We start from the raw sequence: 26,166 nt of genomic DNA on the forward strand, positions 1-26,166 counted from the left end.
GGTTATCTACTGACATTATGTTTCAGATATAATGAAACCTGCAAGTGGAGATAAAATTTAAAAGTTGTAAGAGAAAGATTCTCAAATCAAACTACTGTACAGATGTTCACAAACATGTTTGTGTGTGTGCATGTGTGTATGGTCTGTCTCTCACTATGGGTGATATAATACACCTAGAATCATTGGGAGTCAGGAGGTATATAAATTTAAATAATAACAATAACAACAACAATACAAACATACTGTATATATTAGATACACACAAGCAAACACATCAGCTAAGCTATGTGTGTACATAATATATATGTTTCCTGGTTATGGGAAGATTGTTGGTTTTCATGGCTGCTGTGTATTTTGATTTTTGTATTTGTATTGTTTTATCTTCATTATTGTTTGCCACCCAGAGCTGCTGTCGAGATGGGTGGATATACAGTATGAATGAATGAATGAATGAATGAATGAATGAATGAATGAATGAATGAATGAATGAATGGCTCGCTCGCTCACTCACTCACTCACTCACTCACTCACTCACTCGCTCGATCCCTGGACATTCTGGCCCATAATAAAATGTTTCTCATATTCAATAAAAGTATGGAGGACTGAGAAAATATCTTCTACAACTTGATGCTTTGTGATCTCAATAAGTTTGGAGAGAGCCAGTCTGAAGAAGCAGAGATAAAGGCAGAGAGACAGAAACAGTGATACAATCAGCAATTACACTAAGCATGTTTTCCTTGGCTTTAAGGGCCCAGCATGCCACAAAGTGTCTCATATTGTTAGCCCTGGTGTGAAACATTAAAAAAAAAACATAGCCAGTCCAAGGCAACTAAAGTGTATTGGGATCATGGTGCACAAATAATTTCATGCAGTGCTCAAAGCAGCCCTAATTCTAACCCATTCCTGCTAGCCACAGGAATTTTCACCCCACTTTAGACTAAACGTACAAATGCAAACCCATATTTTTACTAAGCCAGGAATCTTGGGCTTACAAACTACAATATGAATGAATACCATGTCCTTGGTACTAAGAGATATACACTATTCTAACTACAGAACAACTTATAATGCCAGGTTAGATAAAATGCAAAGCGATTCTTTCTAGACCTGTTTATCAGGGTTGCAACAAGGATGGAGTGTGTTGGGGCTTGAATCAGAATCTGTATTATAAGGTTATGTATAAAAGCAGCTACTAAAGTCCTTGCCAGAATATTTATTTATTTGTTTGTTTGTTTATTAAATTTTGCCACCACCCATCTCCCTCCAAAAGGGGGGACTCTGGGAAGTTTACAACAAGGATAAAAACATTAAAATAAATATAAAATACAAATATAATATTGAAGATAAATACAGTATAAAATCCAGACGATGATACTAGTTGGAATATCACTCACAGGAACCTAAGAGGCCATTTTAGGGCATATGTATATCTAACCCTTAGCACAGAAGATGCGTTGATTCAAAATGAATGAAAAACAGTATGCTGAGAAAATCTGCAATTCTCCAGACATCAGAAGTTCAAAGCTACATTCTGTATTATAAGCAGAAAGGTGAGATACAAACTGAAATACATCATTTTAGGCAACCTTAGAATTGTTTTCATCATATTCCATCTGAAGGTCTGGATAGTCCTGAATCTGCAAATTATACATTTTAAAAGACTTCTCTGATAATCAGCACCCATAACTGCATAAAGGTATTTTCATTCTCATCTATTAAAGTGATTCTTTTTTAACCTTAGGTGATGCAAATTGCCAGAAAGGTTCCATGGTTTTATCAAAGCCTGGCAGAAAGTCACTGCTGCACATGATTAGATTATCTTCCTTCCACAACACTTTTAAACCATTGTTCTAGTTCTTTATGTCATGGAAGGCTGTTCACCTATTTCCACATTTCAAATGAAAAGCAGGGAAGATTTAAACATTAAAGTCAGCTCAAGCTGTTTCAACAAGAAGCAAAAACACTTAAGATATAAAGTATGGGTTGGGTTAAGGCTACATTTTATTAGAACAGAAAGGTTGCATAGAAAGCTAGTAAATAAAATAAACGGATCCATACACACTTGTACACATACCTCCATATCCATCACACTATTCTCCTTTGATGTAAGCAACATTATGCAAAGAAATACTAAACCAAAGACATTGTGAAGGCATTAGATATGAAAAAGCAATGGAAACATACTGTAGCTAAAACTAGTAAACATCACTAATTATCACCTTCCATAAGTTTTTAATCTATTTATTCTATTTTTGCTCCCACTGCATCCACACGTCATTTCTGTGACAGCTATGGAGGAGTCAAAATAGACCCAGTGGTAGTCATAGCAACCCAAAGCCCCATCCCTTGGTACATGTCTGGTCATTCCACACATGTGTAAGAGGGTCCAGCTTCAGACATGATGTTGTGACTGCCATCTTGCCTGAAAAGCGGCAACCAACCTTCAGCTCCATATTTGTGCAAAAAAAAATCCATAATTCACACCCAATCACTTTATCAAATGCTTTTTTTAACAACTGTATAATAAACTTTTTTTCTCACAGTCATATATTTCTCAGTGACCTGCTGAAATCAAAAATCTAGACTGTGCATCTCTGCATGGTTTATAGCTTTCCCAGATTTGCTTCTTGCCCCCTCTTGTAATATGAAACAAAACAGTTGCAAACAGTTTCCTTAACGTGGCCAACAAACTGTATGTTGCAGTCATTAGAATTTGAACTTGTCTTGAGGGCCATTTTATTTTAACTCTTCTCTCCTGAACATATATTCACACATAAAATTGAGGCTAGTTCACCACACGACTGGACTTAATGTCAAGGGAAACCTTTACCTTTACCTTTACCTTTACCTGATCCTGCAGATCCCCAACTTTCCTCCTGCTATCTTCTAAACCAGTGTTTCTCAACCTTGGCAACTTTGAGGTGTGTGGACTTCAACTCCCAGAGCTCCCCAGCCAGCAAAGCTCTGTTCTGGGAGTTCTGGGAGTTGAAGTCCAACACCTTAAAATTGCCAAGATTGAGAAACACTGTTCTAAACCATTCAATCCATCCTGCTATTCTTGTATTAGTAATGACAATTGAGATGGGTGAAAAAAAGTTGAAAAATAGCTTGTTCTCTCCTCTCCTAGTGTCTGATGTCATCCTATGTAATAAGTCAGAGCAAAGTGACCTGGGTACTCCCAAATACTACAAATTCTCCTTAGAAGTCTTCGGCAAAAATGGAATAAATAGCAGAATTTTTTTTTCCAATTAAAATCCAAGCTGCAGAAAAGCTAGGCTGGAGGTGGTATTTATGGTTCATCTTACAAACCTGGTAGGTAAATAGTGTGTCTACTATCTTCTAATTTTCAGTGGCAGCTATACATTTAGAGTAAGATCCAATTTGGCTCTTAACCAAATAAGAATTATGAATCTGCTTTATGGCTGGTCTTCCTGCTGCAGGCAATAGTTTAGCTCACTTTATGGACTGAAATCCCCAAGGATGATAGGATCAAGGAGCCAAAAGTAAATTACTTGTAATTGGCTAGGAAAACAAAAAAGACTATGAAGTTCTTCTGACTTCTGTACTCTGTGACTGGAAAACAATGATGTTTCAATTAGTTTCTACACTTATTCTAACTATTATTCAGTGCCATAGATATTGTTTCAATGGTTGTTCTAATAATTCCTCCCAAGATCTGTTATGTCTTAAATTTCCTGCAAGATCCATAAGACAATCCACATGGATTATCCTTCCTTCAAACCACAGCTTCAAATTCACCTCTTCCATACAGCCTGTGACTTTAACTTCCTTGGTTCCTCCTCTCACTGAAACAAAATTTAAATGCAGAAGACCAGCTCTCTGACTTTCAGACTTTCAAACCAGCCTTGGGATTATTTTGCGATTCAACACAGAGGGCAAACCCACATAACTGAGTTTGGTTTCAACCAAGTAAGGCGGTGCAATGCTTTGGATTCAATTCCAAAAAGATTCTTTAGGATACAGAGAAATGGAGCAACACACTGCAACTCTTTAAAACAGCTGCATCTGTTCCCAGGATCACGAATGCAGCTGCTTTAACGAGTCTAAGAGAGGTGCAGTGTTCACACTCCCATTCATTTTCCAATTATTTCCAAACACTGCCCAGCCCTATTAAATAGTTGCAGACAGGAGCTATAGTCACATTCCCATATATTCTGTATTACCTTTTCCACACCATATCTAAAGTATTGCATATCTCTAACACCCAGACACTACTCACACTTAGGCACAAGCCTTCATTCACATAATTTCAGCAACCTGGGAGGACAGCAACCATATTAAATAAATATGCAAGGGTATAATATATTATTAATCCTATATCTATGTTGTTGTTGTTTATTCGTTTAGTCGCTTCCGACTCTTCGTGACTTCATGGACCAGCCCACGCCAGAGCTTCCTGTCGGTCGTCAACACCCCCAGCTCCCCCAGGGACGAGTCCGTCACCTCTAGAATATCATCCATCCACCTTGCCCTTGGTCGGCCCCTCTTCCTTTTGCCTTCCACTCTCCCTAGCATCAGCATCTTCTCCAGGGTGTCCTGTCTTCTCATTATGTGGCCAAAGTATTTCAGTTTTGCCTTTAATATCATTCCCTCAAGTGAGCAGTCTGGCTTTATTTCCTGGAGGATGGACTGGTTGGATCTTCTTGCAGTCCAAGGCACTCTCAGAATTTTCCTCCAACACCACAGTTCAAAAGCATCGATCTTCCTTCGCTCAGCCTTCCTTATGGTCCAGCTCTCGCAGCCATATGTTACTACAGGGAACACCATTGCTTTAACTATGCGGGCCTTTGTTGTCAGTGTGATGTCTCTGCTCTTAACTATTTTATCGAGATTTGTCATTGCTCTTCTTCCAAGGATTAAGCGTCTTCTGATTTCCTGACTGCAGTCAGCATCTGCAGTAATCTTTGCACCTAGGAATACAAAGTCTTTCACTGCTTCTACATTTTCTCCCTCTATTTGCCAGTTATCAATCAAGCTGGTTGCCATAATCTTGGTTTTTTTTGAGGTTTAGCTGCAAACCAGCTTTTGCACTTTCTTCTTTCACCTTCATCATAAGGCTCCTCAGTTCCTCTTCATTTTCAGCCATCAAAGTGGTATCATCTGCATATCTGAGATTGTTAATGTTTCTTCCAGAGATTTTAACTCCAGCCTTGGATTCCTCTAGGCCAGCTTGTCGCATGATGTGTTCTGCATACAAGTTGAATAGGTAGGGTGAGAGTATACAGCCCTGCCGTACTCCTTTCCCAATCTTAAACCAGTCTGTTGTTCCGTGGTCTGTTCTTACTGTTGCTACTTGGTCGTTATACAGATTCTTCAGGAGGCATACAAGATGACTTGGTATCCCCATACCACTAAGAACTTGCCACAATTTGTTATGGTCCACACAGTCAAAGGCTTTAGAATAGTCAATAAAACAGAAATAGATGTTTTTCTGAAACTCCCTGGCTTTTTCCATTATCCAGCGGATATTGGCAATTTGGTCTCTAGTTCCTCTGCCTTTTCTAAACCCAGCCTGTACATCTGGCAATTCTCGCTCCATGAACTGCTGAAGTCTACCTTGCAGGATCTTGAACATTACCTTACTGGCATGTGAAATGAGTGCCACTGTTCGATAGTTTGAACATTCTTTAGTGTTTCCCTTTTTTGGTATGGGGATATAAGTTGATTTTTTCCAGTCTGATGGCCATTCTTGTGTTTTCCAAATTTGCTGGCATATAGCATGCATTACCTTGACAGCATCATCTTGCAAGATTTTGAACAGTTCAGCTGGGATGCCGTCGTCTCCTGTTGCCTTGTTATTAGCAATGCTTCTTAAGGACCACTCAACCTCACTCTTCAGGATGTCTGGCTCTAGCTCACCGACCACACCGTCAAAGCTATCCCCGATATTGTTATCCTTCCTATACAGGTCTTCTGTATATTCCTGCCACCTTTTCTTGATCTCTTCTTCTTCTGTTAGGTCCTTGCCATCTTTGTTTTTGATCATACCGATTTTTGCCTGGAATTTACCTCCAATGTTTCTAATTTTCTGGAAGAGGTCTCTTGTCCTTCCTATTCTATTGTCTTCTTCCACTTCCGCGCATTGCTTGTTTAAAAATAATTCCTTATCTCTTCTGGCTAACCTCTGGAATTTTGCATTTAATTGGGCATATCTCCCCCTATCACTGTTGCCTTTTGCTTTCCTTCTTTCTTGGGCTACTTCTAGTGTCTCAGCAGACAGCCATTTTGCCTTCTTGGTTTTCTCTTTCTTTGGGATGTATTTTGTTGCCGCCTCCTGAACAATGCTGCCAACTTCTGTCCAGAGTTCTTCCGGGACCCTATCTACTAAGTCCAGTCCCTTAAATCTATTCTTCACCTCCACTGCATATTCCTTAGGAATATTAGTGAGCTCATATCTAGCTGATCTGTGGGTCTTCCCTAATCTCTTTAGTCTGATCCTAAATTGTGCAAGAAGAAGTTCGTGATCTGAACTACAGTCAGCTCCAGGCCTTGTTTTTACCGACTGTACAGATGTCCGCCACCTTTGGCTGCAAAGGATGTAATCAATCTGATTTCGGTGTTGTCCATCTGGTGAAGTCCATGTATAAAGCCGTCTCTTAGGTTGTTGGAAGAGAGTGTTTGTTATGCAGAGTGAATTGTCTTGGCAAAATTCTATCAGCCTGTGTCCTGCTTCGTTTTGTTCTCCCAGGCCATACTTACCTGTAATTCCAGGTGTCATTTGACTGCCCACCTTAGCATTCCAGTCTCCTGTGATGAAAATAACATCTCTTTTAGGCGTGTTGTCCAGTAGGTGCTGCAGATCCTCATAGAACTGCTCTACTTCAGCTTCTTCAGCATTTGTGGTTGGGGCGTATATTTGGATCACTGTGATGTTAGATGGCTTGCCCTGAATTCGAATTGAGATCATTCTGTCATTTTTTGGGTTGTATCCAAGCACTGCTTTAGCCACTTGACTATTAATTATGAAGGCTACTCCATTTCTTCTGTGGTCCTCTTGTCCGCAGTAGTAGATCTGGTGGTCATTTGATGTGAAGCGGCCCATTCCAGTCCATTTCAGTTCACTGACGCCCAGAATGTCTATCTTTAATCTTGACATCTCACCAATAACCACATCCAATTTGCCCTGGCTCATAGATCTTACATTCCAGGTTCCGATGGTGTGTTGATCCTTAGAACATTGGATTCACCGTTCACCACCAGCACCGTCGGCCGCTAGCCGTCCTTTCGGCTTTGAGCTAGCTGCGTCATCACATCTGGGGCTAGTTGAGCTCATCCTCTGTTCCTCCCCAGTAGCATTTTGACCATCTTCCGACCTGGGGGTCTCATCTTCCGATGGTATACCGACATATCTCTGGTTGTACTGATCCATTTAGTTTTCACGGCAAGAATACTGAGGTGGGTTGCCATTACCTTCCCCAGGGATCGCATTTAGTCTGACCTCTCTGTCATGACCTTCCCGTCTTGGGTGGCCCTTCACGGTTTAGCTCATGGCATCATTGAGGTGCTCAAGCTCCAGCACCACGACAAGGTAACGATCCTTTGCTGAAGCCTATATCTATAGATCATCCTATATCTTTAAATCTTCCTTTCAACAGACAAGCACTTACCAAGTTGGGTTCCTGCCCAACCTGGAAGCACCCCAATCAGTCCCAAGGCACTTGGGAACTTAATTTTGTCTTTTTGAGAAAAAAAATCTACCCTGTCCTTAAACACTCTAAATCAGTGTTTTTCAAACTTGGCAACTTTAAGATGTGTGGACTTCAACTCTCAGAATTCGCCAGCCATGCTAGCTAGGGATTTCTGAGACTTGAAGTCCACACATTTTAAATTTGCCAAGTTTGAAAAACACTGTTCTAAATAAATCATTTCAGAAGCTGCAGATTATTGGTGGAACTGAGCAAAGGAAGAACGGTCACTGCAGACACGAAAATAAAAAAGAAGCAACAAATTGCATCCTGAAAGAATCAGTAAAGATAAAAGTGTGAGAAAGGGGGGATAGCGATGTTGTTTTTGCAAGGCCTACAATAGAACAGAACTTGCTTTTTCAGTAACTTGCCAACTGAAGCTTGCTTTCTAGTAGCTAGGCTTGCTTGTCAGTATATTGAGGATGTGGGATATGTGGTTAGGAGAAACAGGAGACTGTATCTCCATAAGGGGAGGTATAAAGGAAATAAGCTGCCTAACCAATGCTGAAAATATGCTCAAAACCAGTTCTAGCGAACTTTGTGGTCAGACAAGACCCTGACCTACTTACTCCAAGGGGGCTAGCTGTCTTATAAGGAAAAGAATAAATAGGGGACTGGGGGAAAGTAAAAAGTGAGGAATGGGAGATATAAACAAAGGCGGGACTTTGTCATGAGTACTGATGTTGAGCAGGAGGGGGCCCCTATCCAGGGGGGAAAACGCATGCGTAGTACTGAGGAGTTGAGCAGCCATTCAAAGAGACACAGATCAGACCCGCCTTAACTTTTGGGGTTTATCTGTCTGAGTTTTTCCCACGCTTCTTCAGTTTGTTAGGATTTTCTGTCTAATGTAGCAGTAATAAAACACTAGAGACCTATTCCTTGTCTCAGCGTGGTTCCTGCCTGTTAGGACAGACTTCCTGCAAAATCTAAGGCGTCTTGGATAGGCTGTGAACTCTCAAGTACCTATCCAATGGGGAACAGGAGGAGGGATTTCACCGGCCGCGGGTAGGGAATAAAACTGCATGCTTTGTGTGAAGGGGTGTGCCTATTTTGGCTGGGCACCCGTCCTTGCAAGAACGTTAATAAAACCTTTTTGCTGCTTCTCAAGACTTTGTCAAATTTATTCCATGAGGGACTTTTCCCACAAAAGGAAATCTTTTTTCATCCAACACGTAATTCAACTTTGGAATTGGCTACCACAAGATGTGGTGCTGGCTACAGCTTAGCTGGCCTCAAGAAAGGTTGGATTAATTCATGGAAGTCATGGGGAACAATGGCTATTCGCCTCGATGGCAGTGAAACTGCCCCTGAAGGCCATCTCCTGGAGGACTGGTAGACTTCCTTGTGCAGTTGGTTGGCACTGCTTTTATTCTTAAGCAGATGGTGAATTGCTTGTAGCCATAAATAAAAGTATCTTGGTTGTAAGAAAACCTTGAGCACTAAAAAAAAAACCCTGCAGAGAACATTAACATTAAAGACCACCTTCTTTAAAACAGAAAGGCACAGAAATCTTAATTAGCATTTACTAGCAGCCCAATACTGACCATATTAACCAGAACTTGCTGATTTCAATGGGGTGTACTTCCTAGTAATTGTACATCCAACTTTAACATCAACAAAGCAGCAAAATATGTTTAACGCAACATGGGCATTTATCTATCCATTCCAGAATGTGCTCCTCGCCACCTAACTTATCCAGGGAATTCATTAGCTAACGTGGTGTGAAATGGACACAGGCTTCATGCTCGGAAATGGGAGAATTCCTCCGTGAATTACTGTATATTATTTTCTGTAAGCAGATATGTTTTATTTTATAATACAATTCAGGACAAAAGGGGGGAAATGAAGGCACTGTGCTCTGGTGTGCAAAAGCAACTATTGTATTTATTTCATATTCAGGAAAAAGAGATATATAACTTACGAATGATTGCCCTGGACATGCACTCTTAAAAAAAATTAAAAATACAGAACCCATGTATTTGCTACAGTACAAGAATTGTGTTAAGCTCTGCTGGATAAGCCTTTTTTAAAAACTTTTTAGAGAAAGTGTAGAAACAAACAAATAGAAAATAGAGAACAGATGAAGAAAATAAAAGAATAAAGCACAAATAAGTAAATAAAGGATCTAAAAACTGTCAGGGAGATTATTTATTTCTATTTATTTCTTTATCAAATTTTTATCACCGCCCATCTCCCCCCACAAGGAGGATTCGTTTTCCAATACATCATTAGTAAATTACAAATGGTTGAATATAATCTTTAAATGAATAGAAATCACCATTAAGTTTTAAGAAAGGATAAATGCAGCAAACATGGCCAACAGAGTATACTGTGTATACTCGCAGATAAGCCAAGAATTTTAGGTGCCAAAATACACTAAAAAAATCTGGTTCGGCTTAAGCAGATGGGCTTATCCACAAATATATGCGGTAAGGCACCAGGAGTCTGTGAGTTCTAGTCCAGCCTTAGGCATGAAAGCCGGCTGGGTGACCTTGGGCCAGTCCCTCTCTCTCAGCCCAACTCACTTCACAGGGTTGCTGTTGTGGGGAAAAGAGGAGGAGGAAGAAGCATTAGGTATGTTCCCCGCCTTGAGTTACAGTATTTATAAAATAATAATAATAATGATGATGATGAAGAAGATGATGAAGATGATGATGATGATGGCGGGATAAAAATAAAATAAAATAAATAATACTTTTTAAAAGTACCTGCATTTCCCATATATACTCATATACAGTATAAGCCCATCCAAGGATAAGCAGATCCTCAAATTTTTAACCAAAATACCATGAAAAATGCAGGTCGGCTTATCCACACTTTGGATGGAATTTTGGTTAACAATTTGAGGATCATCTTATCTACAGATGGGCTTATCTGCAGTTTGATTTACACAGTAAATCATCACATAAAATTATAAGATACAACAGAATGAGTCAAAACTGAGATTCTGTTCTGCTTTAAATATCAGATGACTCTGAAGTTTAAACTCTATACGTATGTATTTTTTAAAAAAAAACAACTGCCAAATTTTGGATGAGGTACAAATCCATCCAGTCCACAAGTGGTTTCCACTTTGAATTAAATTCTATGTCAGACTTACTTTTAAAGTAAGTTATTTTGGACATTTATGCATGCTGCCATTTGGTTAACCATTCTTCCAACAAACAACTTTTCTAGTAAGAAGCATAAAACATCCTTGCAGCAATGAGCATATTCAAAGCAAGTTCAGTAAACAGTACTTACAGGGAACCTGTTGGTTAAATCTTGCAGATGAGCATGGTTGGAGCAAAACCCCCATTTGTTTCCAAAATACCAAAACCTAAAACTACCCATTGAATTTACAAGGGGCAACTGAGAAAGACAAGAAATCTTTTGTATAACTAGTTGTGATTTTATCCAAATAAGATCACAAGTCCCTGCTGTACACCAGGATATAAAGTGACAGCAGACATTGGACAGGAAAAAAGAAAGAAAAGGGGGTGGGAAGACAAAGAGGTGTAGTTACAACTTGTATTCAGTTATTAAATGTCAAGACTGATTTCCCCTGCCGTCCCACCCCACCCCACCCCACCCCACCCCAGGCATTCCTTTTTGCTCTGCTGGCAGATCTACAGCATCTGGTAGATCATGCATCACTGCTGTTACATAACCATCAGTCGCTGTAAGTCATCATTTCATATCCAATTTTCTCATATTTGCTAATCGCTGTTTGGTATATTGTTTTCTGCTACAGATTAAGGTTACTGTGGTAACTAATCACTTTGGCCAGGTGAAGAGGTTAAATTTAATTGTCCTCTTTTCAGGTGTTAATAGCTGTATAGCCTGAAGCGAGGGCAGTTTGCTTGTTAGTTTCACTTCCTTCTCTTTAGGCTTGTAGAGAGTAAGCAGCTCTCAGAGAGCCTGTGAAAATGCAAAGCCTGTAAATACGTTTTTTGTGCTTTCTGTAAATAAATTTATTTTTATAGAAATGCCTGGTGTGTGACTTTTCTGATCTCTCCTGGGCCAAATGCTTTCTAGCACTCTGCCAACAATCGCTCCTGTCATTAAGATCTTTGATTCTGTTTAGTGGCTTCCATCTGTCCAACTGGCCACCGTAGGATTGGCTTGCCTTATGATGTCCTTATTTAAACTCATTTCAAACAGGGAAAGCCTAAACTCTAATTAATTGCCGGAGGAGCAGGCTTTATCTGAAAACTTGGCTCCTTTGCAATGATTTGGTCAGCATCTGAGTTATGACATGCTCCTAGAATTCTCTGTATATGGCACGCATGACACTCTGGTGGGGTGTATCAAGTACGAGAAGAAATTTTATTCAAAGACCAGCATAAAATAAAGGACAATAAAACAGGCAGGCAAATATTATTAAAATATGACTAAAATGTATAAAACTAAGCCAGACAGCGAAGCCTATAGTCCTATAAAAGCTTATCAGCCTATAAAAAATGAAATGAACAGAACCTAAGATCTATTAAAACTAAACTACAAGACAGCACCTATAAAACCTGTAAGTCTGTAACAAGAAAAGGGGTCAATTATTCTAGTATATTGGGACTCACGTTTATACTACAATGCAATAAAAAATGGTGCATGATTTGTAACATCAATGCAAATTATATCTAATAAACATAAATGCAAACCACAAAATGAATGAATGAATGAATGAATATAAAATTAGCTCAGCTTATTTCTAAGCACAAGTAGTCCTCGCTTAACAACCATTCGTTTAGTGATGGTTCGCACTTACGATGGTGTTGAAAAAAATGGCTTATGACCAGTCCTCACAGTTACAACCGTCACAGTGTCCCTGTGGCCACGTGATCACGATTTGGGTACTTGGCAACTGATTCCCATTTATGACCATTGCAGTGTCCCATGGTCACGTGATCCCCATTTTCAACCTTCCCGGTCGGCTTCTGGCAAGCAAAATCAATGGGGAACCACGTGGTTCACTTAACACCTGTGGCAATTCGCTAAGCAACTGCTGCAAAAAAGGTTGTAAAATCATGTTGGATTCACTTAATGACCGCTTTGCTTAGCAACTGAAATTCTGGTCCCCGTTGTGGTCGTTAAGTGAGAACTACCTGTAACATGTCCTCTGAAAGTAAGTTTGCTTATGGAAATGATACGGCATTAATGCAGGAGCTGCATTAATCATTCTTTCAGATGACGAAGTTTCCAAGCAGATATTGGAAAAGATGCCCTTCGAATGTAAGAACATATGAATGGTTCTGCTGAATCAGGCCAAGGCCCATCTTAATCCAACCTTTGTTTCTTATAATAACCAACCAGATGCCTCTCATGTGCTCACAAGTAGGAGGTGGGGATAGTTAATGTCTCTATCAATCCATCTCTGTAAGACAATCAACAAGGACAGGCGATTATTTCCAATCCCTTGGTGCATACGTTACATCGAGTTTCCATGCATTTCAGGAACTGGATTCCTGATTATAAAATTCTCTTTTCCCATTACCCTGGCTCCATACATTTTTGGTTACATTTTTTAAAAGTGGCAGGGGTATTAGGTTTATTTATACCTTTAGGATTTTTTAGCTGTGTTTTTTGTTTCTGTTTTCACTTTTTTGCTGTAAATATATCCCAGTGTACACTGATTTTATTGCTTTTGTGTCATTTTAACTGTGGTTTAATTTTTATATGTTAATTGTGATTGTGGTAGGTTATGTCTCAAAGGGGGCATTATAAATAAATATGTTGTTTGTTTGCTCCCCTGCTGCTGGAATTTGGAGGCATGCTGTCCCCAGATCAGAACAAAGACAAGGTTTTCAAGACTGATAGCCCTATTGATTTGCCCTCCATGAATTTTTCCAGTATCCTTGAATTAAGCTAGAACCTGGACCTGAACTTCATGGACACATGCTGAAATCAGTAATGGAAGAGGCACAACTGAAAACTGAGATGACACCTAGTTGATGTAGATTCACACAATTGGTGCAGCATGAAAGGGCCAGAGGGATGAATTTTGTCCCCCAAATCCCCATCTCTCAAAATCTGTGAAAACAAGAAGTACTGCTTTTTTATTATTTCAGTTCTGCATATTGATATTTGAGCCTCACAAGCAAGGAACAGGATTCACAAACAGGTTCTAACCAGGTCAGCTAAAGACTCAGTGAGTGCATTCACAGAACATTCTAAACTGAGTTAGGGATGTACACAGAGAGGACAAAAGCCAGGAATCTTGTCAGAAAGATCCTTTCAGGAGGTAGGAACCGAGTCATTAAGGATCAGCAGAAGATGGACAAAGAAGGTTGAGCTTCTTTGAAACTCCCTTCCCCCAGTCCCATTGACTGCTACCAGACTTGTGAATCAACAAGGCAAAGGCTTTGGGGGATAAAGTGGATACTGAAGCTCACCTGCTCTTTGAGTCATCCTGGATCTGGACTTGGTAGTTCTGTCCCTCTACCTAGGGCCTGGCAGCCTAGCTGAGAAGGACATGAGTGAAGATGAGCATGTGTGTATAAGACAGAGCAAATGTACATTGTAACCAGCAAAGTTTTGCTGCCATTTTGAATTCACTGGGTCTCCATGTATTCCATTAGAACTTGACATATCTTAGTGTTTGGTTGAAAGTGATCTGTGAGTGTTCCTAATTACTTCCCAGCTGTTGACCAGGACTGTGTGTCTCAAGTGGTCTAGCCACACCTATCTGGAAAACCCAGGGGGGCTGTGAGATCACATGCCTCAACTGGCTGTGTGTGCATGAGTGAGTGACTGTAAGTGCAACCTGAGAGTACAGGTAAGAATTCATAAAATATGCACCATGGAGATGCATGCAACTTGCTTCCACTTCCTCTTACCTTTGTCCTATTTCTGGACAGGTAAGCACATTTACAATACCCACAAACACTGTGTTGTGGCTGCCCTTCAAGCCCATCAGATCTAAATGGGAGGCAGAAGTATTCTTAAAATAAGGGTAACCCCAAGATCCCCAACGAATCATCGAACAAATGAACCCAGACTTCTCACTTGAGGTACAAATGACCAGGCTCAAATTATTCTACTTTGGACGATCTGAAAGACCAGGTTAGGGACAGACTGTCATGGAGAAAATCTATTTTTCTGGTTGCTAGGAGTCGAAAATGACTTGATGGCACATAATCAATCAATCAACCCCAACATTCCTACTTTGCTTAACACTATGCTGGTTTCCTATTTATTCTTTTATGAACAAAGTCAGATAGGGCAAGAAGCCTGCCAGGTGTCAAAGCCAGTGGCAACCTGGCCCAGAGGCAGGCAAGCTTGTACTCTCCAAACATTTTGCACAACCATTTTCATAATCCCTTGTCACTTTCTAGGCTGGCAGGAGCTGAGGAAAGTTACCGAGAGAGTACTATAGGGTGCCCTAGAAGAAATGAGGATGAAATGTGAATGTCAGCCAGGGGATATTACTTGTATTATGGTTACTGTGAGTTACAGGCATTACTTGGATTGATGGCTAGCGCTGTGAGAACATCAACAGCACAATCTTAACGAAAGCTTGCATTTTATAAGCTTCTTTGCAAGTAACCGCACATTTTGGTAAGTTACAGAGATTCAGCGATTTGATGGAACAGCAGTAGAGGGCATAATTTTTAGATTCTCACAGTCTGTGTAGATTAGCAATCCTTGCAGGAGAAATTTCTCTTTATAGCGCCATAGAAACGATCACTTCCTTTTCCTTTAGGCTGTAGCAAACCTTTGCCCATAAAATCCCGAAGGCAAACATGATTGGGAGGAAGGATAAAAAGGATCCCTTCCTTTTTGTACATCGTTCACAACTGCTTTTTCTCCCTGATTAGCAACTGAAATATTATTTTTTTAAAAATAAATGCCGTTCCAAGTAGAACCTACTAGGTTATCTGATGATGTCATGTAGTCTTGCAACTACTATGAATTGGCTACTCGATACTATCCAAAAATCTAATTCTAGCTGGCTTTCACTGCAGGGAATGGAACTAGAGCAGTGTTTCTCAACCTCAGCAACTTTAAGAGGTATGAACTTCAACTCCCAGAATTCTCCAGCCAGCACGTTGGCTGGGGAATTCTGGGAGTTGAAGTCCACACTTCTTAAAGTTGCTGAGGTTGAGAAACACTGAACTAGAGGGAGAAGCCAGTATGCTGGCTGGGGAATTCTGGGAGTTCAAGTCCACACATCATAAAGTTACCAAGTCTGAAAAACACTGCTCTGGTGGAAGGGTTTGGCTTGAGGCTATATAAGACGGATAGGCATACAGGCGTGGTGGTCCAAAACTTATTTTTGAACCATCTATTTCTGTTCTGGCATATGTTCCCTACTTCAAAGTAATGGCATTGAGCCTGACAGACAGTCTGTAGAATTTAGTGACCCCACTCCCCCAAAATTGGTCATCTGAGTGTCAGACTTGTTTAGGCCTGTTGTGTCCTACCAGTTCTTTCAATTCAAAATAAGATCCAGCTGATTTCACTACAGCCCTTGCATTCTAAAGTAGAGCTTCACCATCTTGGAATGGAAAATGAATCTTAGTTGATATACGATATTATAACATTATTTTATTTTTGAATTACAAATATAACTGGTGCATCCCAACACCTAGTATAAAGGGAATCAGAAATATTAAGGAAGGAGGTGAGATTGTACTAATTTGCAAATCCTGAATTTAGGGCTGAACCCAAAGAACACTGCCTTCTGGTATCCAACTTCTTCAAAGCTTGCAGTGCGGTCTTGCAGAAATGTGTACATTAGAGGAGAATGTATGAAAAATACGGATATTAGTTTAAAATGTAAAATTAGGCAAAATTGGTATATTAGACAATGTGCAAAAAATGCATATATTGAAAGATATATGTCATGGAAATCCATATACATTTCCAGCTGACTCAAGAAAAAAATAGTAGAAATCAGTGTAGGAATATGGGACAAAACCTTATCATCAAGGAGTAGAATAAAACATGACAATGTAGGAATCACAACTACTAAAACCATATAGCCCTAACTGCAGGCTTCTGTTACACTCTATAAAACTTCTTTACTGTGTTGGCAGAGAAAGGGACAGATTAACATACAGGTAGTCCTCACTTAGTGACCACAATTGGGACTGGCCACTCCAACACTGAGACATGGTTGCTAAGTGAGACATCACATGACCGCCATGGCCTTACCTCACTTCCCATTCGGCTGGAAGCATGTCACCATATGTTGTTAAGTGAGACATCATGTCCCCTCAGTCTGCCCTGACAGCTGAGTCTCCTGACGCACTCTGGAGAATCCTTACCCAAGAGCTCCCCCAGCATCTAACCAGTCATAACAGTGCACCCTTGAGGCAACAACAGCACCACTCCAAGCCATGGTTTGACAAGGACTGTGTTAATGCCAAAAAAACTCTTACTGCCACTTACCAGGCTTATGTATCCAATACTACACCGACAGCTGCACTGGACCTCCTCCAATAGAAGAAATACTACAAACAGCTGCTGGCACACAAGGAAAAGGAAGCCATAAAAAACAACCAGACACGACTCATTCAGGCAGTCAAATCCAATGATTCAGCCTCATTCTAGCATATCACATCAAGCTCCCAAAGCAATGGTGGACTATCACCACCCCCCCCCAGGGACCTGGAAGGCATACTTTCAGGAACTCTACATGGACACCTCTATTGGAAGTGGACAATCCAGACAAACTGTAGACAACCTGCCAATGTGGGCACCAGTGACGGTGACAGAGATCAAGAATCTTGTTGCTCAGTTAAGACCAGGGAAGGCCCCAGGAGAAGACCTAATCCCTCCAGAGGCTATTAAAAACAACTTGGACTTCTGGGCCCCCCACTCTGGCCTCACTCTTTACCTTCATTGACACCTATGGCTGACTGGGATTGGGGGCTTGCAATTATTGTCCCCATATATATATAAAAAAGGGAAAAGGGATAATCCTGCTAATTAAGATCAATCAGTCTCCTCAACACAATCAGCAAACTCTACACAAGGCACCTGAAGTGGAAATTCCAGGACTGGCTGGAACAAGAAAGCATACTTGCAGGGGAGCAAGCTGGCTTTAGGGAAGGCCGACCCACCATTGATCAGTGCCAGTACTCCATCATTTCATTGAAAAATACTCCTCCCACAACACAACCTCCCTTCATGCTGTTCTCAGAGACTTCAAAGTAGCGTTTGATTCCATATCCCAAGCTCAATTGTGGGAATAACTGCAGGCCTCCTTGACTGATCAGCATCTACTTCATTTAATGCGTACGCTCCATGAAGGGACTTCACTCAAAGTAAGATGTAATCCCCAGGGCTGCCTCGCCAGTGCCACTGAAACTGAGAAAGGCAGTCAAGCAAGGCTGCATATTGGCCCCACTCTTATTCAGTTTCTGTATCAACTCCATGGTGGGCCATCTCCTCAACATGAACTTTCACTTCTCAAAACTTGCTGGAAGACACATCTCTGTTCAACTCTATGCAGATGATGCAGCAATACTTTCAAGAACACCTACTGGCCTTAGAAGAGCACTGAGAGCCTAATACAATACTGCAAGGAAGACTAGCTAGAACTAGTCTTGGGCCTTTTGGCAAATCATGCCATTTGCCAAAAGGCCCAAGAGCCACTCCTGGAGCATAGATGGCCACAGGACTGAGCAGGTCTCCTGCTTCAAATACCAGGGGTTGTCCTCCATTCTGCTGGCAGTAGGAAAGCCCATGGGACTACACTGCTGAAAATGCCCAGAGGAGCTCATCTGCCATCCTTAAATTCCTTAAGACAAGAGGTGGCCACCATATACCTGCAGCACTCGAATCATTTGAAGCCAAGCCAATAGCACAACTTCTTTATGGTGGCCAACTGAGCCCCTTCTCCAATTTTGTACCATTAGAACTTGTGCAATCCAAATTTCTAAGATCAGCCCTTCAAGTCCCAAAATGTGTCTCTAATGCCACCCTGTGACTAGAGACAGGCCTCATGAAAGTGGTGGCTAGATTGTGGGTGACCATACTCAACTATTGACTCAGACTATCCTTTTTCCCCTTGGCCTCACCCCATTGAAAATCGTATGAGTGATGGTTTTCAATCCACATGGAAACAGGCAGTGGCAACTAAAATCGCATCCTTGGGCTTCTCTCCAGGTCTTCTACTCAGCACGGGATATGATCAGGCCAAAGCACTCATTAAACAGTGTGTGGCAGACACAGTGTGCCAATTGGATCTAGCCAGGAGCTCAAACTTTATTGCCAGTGAATCCAACAGGTATTACGCCTCCCCTATGGCATACTTAAGTAAACTCGAAGCACCTAAGCACCAGAGGGCCTTTATTCTGGCACGATGTCATGACCTCCCCACAGCTGTCCTTGAAGGCCAATACAGGAAGCTTCCTTACCTGGAGAGACAATGCCCCTGTGACTCTGGACACACAGATACAACAGAGCAGGAGCTTCTCCACTGCTTGTATTACAGAGACATTCAAACTAGCCTCATCTCACCATTACTGCATAAACACGCAGGGCATGCAGGACAATTCTACACCTCCCTTCTGCTTTCAGATGCCAACCCTGCTACAACATACAGTGCTGCCAGATTCTGCACAGCAGCGCTTAAAATTCATCGGATGGTGACCTGTGCCATAAACTAGACTTAATGAGCATCTAGTTCACCATATTAGAGTGCTCTGTAATTTAATAGATACAGTCTTTCACCTATTAGCCTTTATGCTCCCCTGCACCCATCCAATGCTCCTAACTCTCCTTTTAGACTCTTGTTTTTAATACATACTTTCTGTTTTAATATATTTTTTATATCTTCTAACTTTTTATAATTTTTATTTTCAGACTTTGATGTATCTTCTATGCTTTTTAATTGACTGTACCCCACCGTCCTTTTGCTGGTCTATGACTGTAATAAAGATTTGATTTGATGATCATGTGACCATGACTTGCAATTTTACTGCTGGCTTCTCTGTTGACTCTGCTTGTCTGAAGCTGGCTGTGAAACACACAAATGGCAATCACATGGACCATGGGACTCTGCAATGGTTGTAAATGCCCACCAGTTGCAAAGTGCCCATATCTCAATCACGTGATTGTGAGAATGCGTCAATGGTCATAAATGTGAGGACTAGTTGTAAAGTTACTTTTTCAGCACCATTCACTAAATAGGGCAGTCATTAAGCAAGGACTACCTGTACATTTAAAAACCACCTAAATACTTTTCCATCCTTATCCCTATATCCCGAATGAGAACTAAGGCATATATCTGATACAGAAACCAACCAACGAGAGAAAAAAACATATGGCCAGCTATCTGAAGTATAAGGCTATGTTTCTCCTGGCAGCACAAAACAAGAAAACAAGAAAGCAATTATATAGGCTCAGCTAACCTAGGATAACATCCCTTTCTGACCCCAAACCAAATGTTCTTCATTATAGCAAATCATGCAAAGAATGAACACGGCCCTTGCTGATACCAGTCCAATGGAGCCAGCAGTTAGCAACGTTTAAGCCTCTACGTTGAGCTTCTGAAAAATCCATTTCTGCCTGTCACTGATTTGTAATAAGCAAGTGTGATGAACCGAGGGGGTTCTTGTAAAAGAAATGACAGAGGATTGATCATGAGAAACAGCCACCAAAGAATACAGAGCAAAATTCAATAGTATGACCACCTCTTAAAGGAGGGCCTCATTCTCACCGCTTCCTGATTGCTCAAATACATAAAAGTACTCATTTTTAAAAAATCACCCTTGGCATCTGAAATGGTATGAAAGGAAGCCAAACAGCATCCTACAGCAATAGTCCTTTTCTACCTCGAAGTGCAGGCAACAAAAGTAAATAATCTTAAGTTTTGCTAATAATTTATCAATAAACATTTTTCCAGTAGCCTTTGCATATTTCGAAATTAACGGTACACTTCCTGGTTTTTCTAACAATCTCAGCAATGCTATCAGATCCTAAGCATGTTTACTTGTTAGCAACTTCTGGTAGGTTTTTTTGGTCTTAATACCTCTGATCAGTTTGTATTGCGATATTGTAGGTTTTGGACCTATCTGTACAAACACACTTAAAAGCCTCTCTGTAAATAATTCATTGAGATCAGAGATTTTTGGGGAGAATTTACCAATATAAGCAGTGCTAAGGCTAGCATAACACTAACACCTTTATGTAAAATGTCTTTATTTAAGAGAAACTAAACTACACAACTAACTATCACATCACTGGAGTGCAAATACTGTCTCTCTGTGAAGATGCCCAAAGCTTTTTAAACTTCACATCAGTCACACAGTCTGGAGATGCAAATGTTCACATAATTGTTCCTCTGTTTATACCTATCCAAATTACTGTATTTTCATCATAAGGTGGTAAAATGACAGTTAAAAAAACCCTGAACAATCAGGAGCGATTTTTTTTTTTAACTCAAAGCATTTTCTGCACAACATCTTGGTCATGAAAATATATTGAACAATTTTACAATATACTGTTCAAAAATCAAAATGTACAGGCCTCCAATTTGACCATTTAAAATCTCCTGCTTTTGACAGGGAGGCTCAGCTGCTTCACATTGGCCACGGAGCGCCAAAACTCAAACATCAGTTTTCTGGAACACATTTTTAAGTTGGTCTGCGCAGTATATTGACGTATCAGCGATAACGCTTCAACCAATTCTTATTTGTGTTTACGGAGGAATAAATCACACTCAGCTTAATGAGACATTAACTGCACTGCAATTCATGGGCCGTCTGAAATGTGGGCTACAGATGAACAGAAGCAAAGAAAACCACAACAGCAGAAAACAGTATCTTTCTCTCTGAACTTACGCAAGCCATCAACAGCAAAACATTTACAGATTTTTCCTATCCTATGCAAGTGATCCTTAATGACCACTCATTCAGTGACCATTCAGACTTACGACAATGCTGAACGAGTGGTACTTACGACTGGACCTCGTACTTACAGCCACTGCAGCATCCCCATGGTCACATGATTGCAATTTGTGACCTTCCCTGCCAGCTTCCCACAAGCAAAGTCAGTGGGGAAACTGGCAGGAAATCAGAAGTTGGAGGCCCATGACATCCTCACTTAACAACCTGCGTGGTCCTCGCTTAACGACAGCAACCAGAACTGCCGGAACTGCTGTTGCTAAGTGGCACGGTCACATGGTTGTTCAACTTAAGACTGCATCGCTTATTGAAAGAGTTTCCCAATTAGTGTTGTTAAATGAGGACTGCCTGTACTGAAAACTAGCAAGCTAATATTCTGCAGATTGCACGCTTATAAAGAATTATAAAAAATCACAGCTATAGCAAAATTGTTAAAGCCAAATTTCAGAAGGAATCCATACAGATCAATGTGTGTCAGCCCCCCACTTGGGGTGGGGGGGGCTTTTCTGAGAAATTACTGTTTTATTGCTAGTCCCTTGTGTCTACTTCTAGCATACAAGCATTTCCATCATTCTTTCAAACCATCACGCCAGAGAGAAAGAAAAGGAAGTGTTCTCACTCACAGATTGTTGAATAGGCAACCATCCAGGTGATTCAACTGAACATTTGTGGGCGGGACATCTTGTATGACTCTGCTGCAAACAAATGAAAAAAGGAGAGGCTTATGTAAGACTATCTGTGCACTGTAATACTTTTTTTTCCCTTTATCTAATACAGGGTTTTTCAGATTTGACTACTTTAAGATGTATGGACTTCAACTCCCAGAATTCTGGGAACTGAAGTCCACACGTCTTAAAGTTGCCAAGTTAGGAAAACACTGATCTAATAGAACAGGAAGAGTAAGAAAAAATATAAAAGAGAGAAAGCAATGCAACTACAAGGTAAATTATATATATAAGAGCTTATCATGCATATATAGATGCATACAGTATGTGTGCGTGTGTGTGTGTGTGTATATATATATATGAAACTTTTTTGTAACAATTTCAATAAATGATCACTGCATTTCATTGTAATGGTCCATGCATAATCTATGTCACTGGCAATTCATTCATAGGACATATATGTAACCGCCCAGAGTCCCTCTTTTCGGGGAGATGGGTGGTAGCAAAATTTGAATAATAAATAAATAAAATATTGTCTTTCCAATGTTGGAAGAACTAATCTCTTCACAATAATAAGGGCACAGAGAATCCATTTGTGTTGTACAACTGTCAATTTCCATGTAGGAAATATGTAAAAGAATGTGTGCATTCAAAAATATTAAACACTGTTTCAAAATCAAATATATGTCATTACTTCTTCTCAAAGTATGATTGTTGTTTATTCATTCAGTCGCTTCCGACTCTTTGTGACTTCATGGACCAGCCCACGCCAGAGCTTCCTGTCGGTCGTCAACACCCCCAGCTCCCCCAGGGACGAGTCCATCACCTCTAGAATATCATCCATCCACCTGGCCCTTGGTCGGCCCCTCTTCCTTTTGCCCTCCACTCTCCCCAGCATCAGCATCTTCTCCAGGCTGTCCTGTCTTCTCATTATGTGGCCAAAGTATTTCAGTTTTGCCTTTAATATCATTCCCTCAAGTGAGCAGTCTGGCTTTATTTCCTGGAGGATGGACTGGTTTGATCTTCTTGCAGTCCAAGGCACTCTCAGAATTTTCCTCCAACACCACAGTTCAAAAGCATTGATCTTCCTTCTCTCAGCCTTCCTTATGGTCCAGCTCTTGCGGCCATATGTTACTGCGGGGAACACCATTGCTTTAACTACGCAGACCTTTGTTGTCAGTGTGATGTCTCTGCTCTTAACTATTTTATCGAGATTAGTCATTGCTCTTCTCCCAAGGATTAAGCGTCTTCTGATTTCCTGACTGCAGTCAGCATCTGCAGTCATCTTCGCACCTAGAAATACAAAGTCTTTCACTGCTTCTACATTTTCTCCCTCTATTTGCCAGTTATCAATCAAGCTGGTTGCCATCATCTTGGTTTTTTTGAGGTTTAGCTGCAAGCCAGTTTTTGCACTTTCTTCTTTCACCTTCATCATAAGGCTCCTCAGTTCCTCTTCGCTTTCAGCCATCAAAGTGGTATCATCTGCATATCTGAGATTGTTAATGTTTCTTCCAGAGATTTTAACTCCAGCCTTGGATTCCTCAAGCCCAGCACATTGCATGATGTGTTCTGTGTACAAGTTGAATAGGGAAGGTGAGAGTATACAGCCCTGCCGTACTCCTTTCCCAATCTTAAACCAGTCCGTTGTTCTGTGGTCTGTTCTTACTGTTGCTACTTGGTCGTTATACAGATTCTTCAGGAGGCAGACAAGATGACTTGGTATCCCCATACCGCTAAGAACTTGCCACAATTTGTTATGGTCCACACAGTCAAAGGCTTTAGAATAGTCAATAAAACAGAAATAGATCTTTTTCTGAAACTCCCTGGCTTTTTCCATTATCCATCGGATATTGGCAATTTGGTCCCTAGTTCCTCTGCCTTTTCGAAACCCAGCTTGTACATCTGGCAATTCTCGCTCCATGAATTGCGGAAGTTTACCTTGCAGGATCTTGAGCATTGCCATACTGGCATGTGAAATGAGTGCCACTGTTCCATAGTTTGAACATTCTTTAGTGTTTCCCTTTTTTGGTATGGGGATATAAGTTGATTTTCTCCAATCTGATGGCCATTCTTGTGTTTTCCAAATTTGCTGGCATATAGCATGCATTACCTTGACAGCATCATCTTGCAAGATTTTGAACAGTTCAGCTGGGATGCCGTTGTCTCCTGCTGCCTTGTTATTAGCAATGCTCCTTAAGGCCCATTCAACCTCACTCTTCAGGATGTCTGGTTCCAGCTCACTGACCACACCGTCAAAGCTATCCCCGATATTGTTATCCTTCCTATACAGGTCTTCTGTATATTCTTGCCACCTTTTCTTGATCTCTTCTTCTTCTGTTAGGTCCTTGCCATCTTTGTTTTTGATCATACCCATTTTTGCCTGGAATTTACCTCCAATGTTTCTAATTTTCTGGAAGAGGTCTCTTGTCCTTCCTATTCTATTGTCTTCTTCCACTTCCACGCACTGCTTGTTTAAAAATAATTCCTTATCTCTTCTGGCTAACCTCTGGAATTTTGCATTTAATTGAGCATATCTCCCCCTCTCGCCGTTGCCTTTTGCTTTCCTTCTTTCTTGGGCTACTTCTAGTGTCTCAGCAGACAGCCACGTTGCCTTCTTGGTTTTCTCTTTCTTTGGGATGTATTTTGTTGCCGCCTCCTGAACAAGGTTGCGAACTTCTGTCCATAGTTCTTCCGGGACCCTATCTACTAAGTCCAGTCCCTTAAATCTATTCTTCACCTCCACTGCATATTCCTTAGGAATATTAGTGAGCTCATATCTAGCTGATCTGTGGGTCTTCCCTAATCTCTTTAGTCTGATCCTAAATTGTGCAAGAAGAAGTTCGTGATCTGAACTACAGTCAGCTCCAGGTCTTCTTTTTACCAACTGTATAGATGTCTACCACCTTTGGCTGCAAAGGATGTAGTCAATCTGGTTTCGGTGTTGTCCATATGGTGAAGTCCATGTATAAAGCCGTCTCTTAGGTTGTTGGAAGAGAGTGTTTGTTATGCAGAGTGAGTTGTCTTGGCAAAATTCTATCAGCCTATGTCCTGCTTCGTTTTGTTCTCCCAGGCCATGCTTACCTGTAATTCCAGGTGTCATTTGACTGCCCACCTTAGCATTCCAGTCTCCTGTGATGAAAATAACATCTCTTTTAGGCCTGTTGTCCAGTAGGTGCTGCAGATCCTCATAGAACTGCTCTACTTCAGCTTCTTCAGCATTTGTGGTTGGGGCGTATATTTGGATGGCTGTGATGTTAGATGGCTTGCCCTGAATTCGAATTGAGATCATTCTATCATTTTTTGGATTGTATCCAAGCGCTGCTTTAGCCACTTGACTATTAATTATGAAGGCTACTCCATTTCTTCTGTGGTCCTCTTGTCCACAGTAGTAGATCTGGTGGTCATTTGATGTGAAGTGGCCCATTCCAGTCCATTTCAGTTCACTGACGTCCAGAATGTCTATCTTTAATCTTGACATCCCACCAATAACCACATCCAATTTGCCCTGGCTCATAGATCTTACATTCCAGGTTCCAGTGGTGTGTTGATCCTTAGAACATCGGATTCGCTGTTCACCACCAGCACCGCCGGCCGCTAGCCATCCTTTCGGCTTTGAGCTAGCTGCGTCATCACGTCTGGGGCTAGTTGAACTCATCCTCTGTTCCTCCCCAGTAGCATTTTGACCATCTTCCGACCTGGGGGTCTCACCTTCTGATGGTATACTGACATATCTCTGGTTGTACTGATCCATTTAGTTTTCACAGCAAGAATACTGGGGTGGGTTGCCATTACCTTCCCCAGGGATTGCATTTAGTCTGACCTCTCTGTCATGACCTTCCTGTCTTGGGTGGCCCTTCACGGTTTAGCTCATGGCATCACTGAGGTGCTCAAGCTCCAGCACCACGGCAAGGTAACGATCCTTTGCTGAAGCAGAGTATGATTACTTTAGGAAAAACATAGGCT

At 41.0% G+C, this 26,166-nt stretch overlaps 1 protein-coding gene across 1 annotated transcript in view; it reads right to left on the reverse strand.

Moving 5' to 3' along the window:
* Positions 1 to 22,653, reverse strand: part of DLG2 (discs large MAGUK scaffold protein 2) — an 803,998-nt gene extending 781,345 nt beyond the window's left edge. The window contains exons 1-2 of the mRNA XM_063304740.1: positions 22,639 to 22,653; positions 22,162 to 22,233 (exon numbers count right to left, since the gene is read on the reverse strand). Coding sequence (XP_063160810.1) covers positions 22,162 to 22,233; positions 22,639 to 22,653 — 87 coding nt within the window. The remainder of the gene's footprint in view (positions 1 to 22,161; positions 22,234 to 22,638) is intronic.
* Between the last annotated feature and the right edge of the window lie 3,513 nt (positions 22,654 to 26,166).

Source organism: Candoia aspera, chromosome 5 (assembly GCF_035149785.1).
Source record: "Candoia aspera isolate rCanAsp1 chromosome 5, rCanAsp1.hap2, whole genome shotgun sequence".
Classification (NCBI taxonomy): Eukaryota; Metazoa; Chordata; class Lepidosauria; order Squamata; family Boidae; genus Candoia; species Candoia aspera.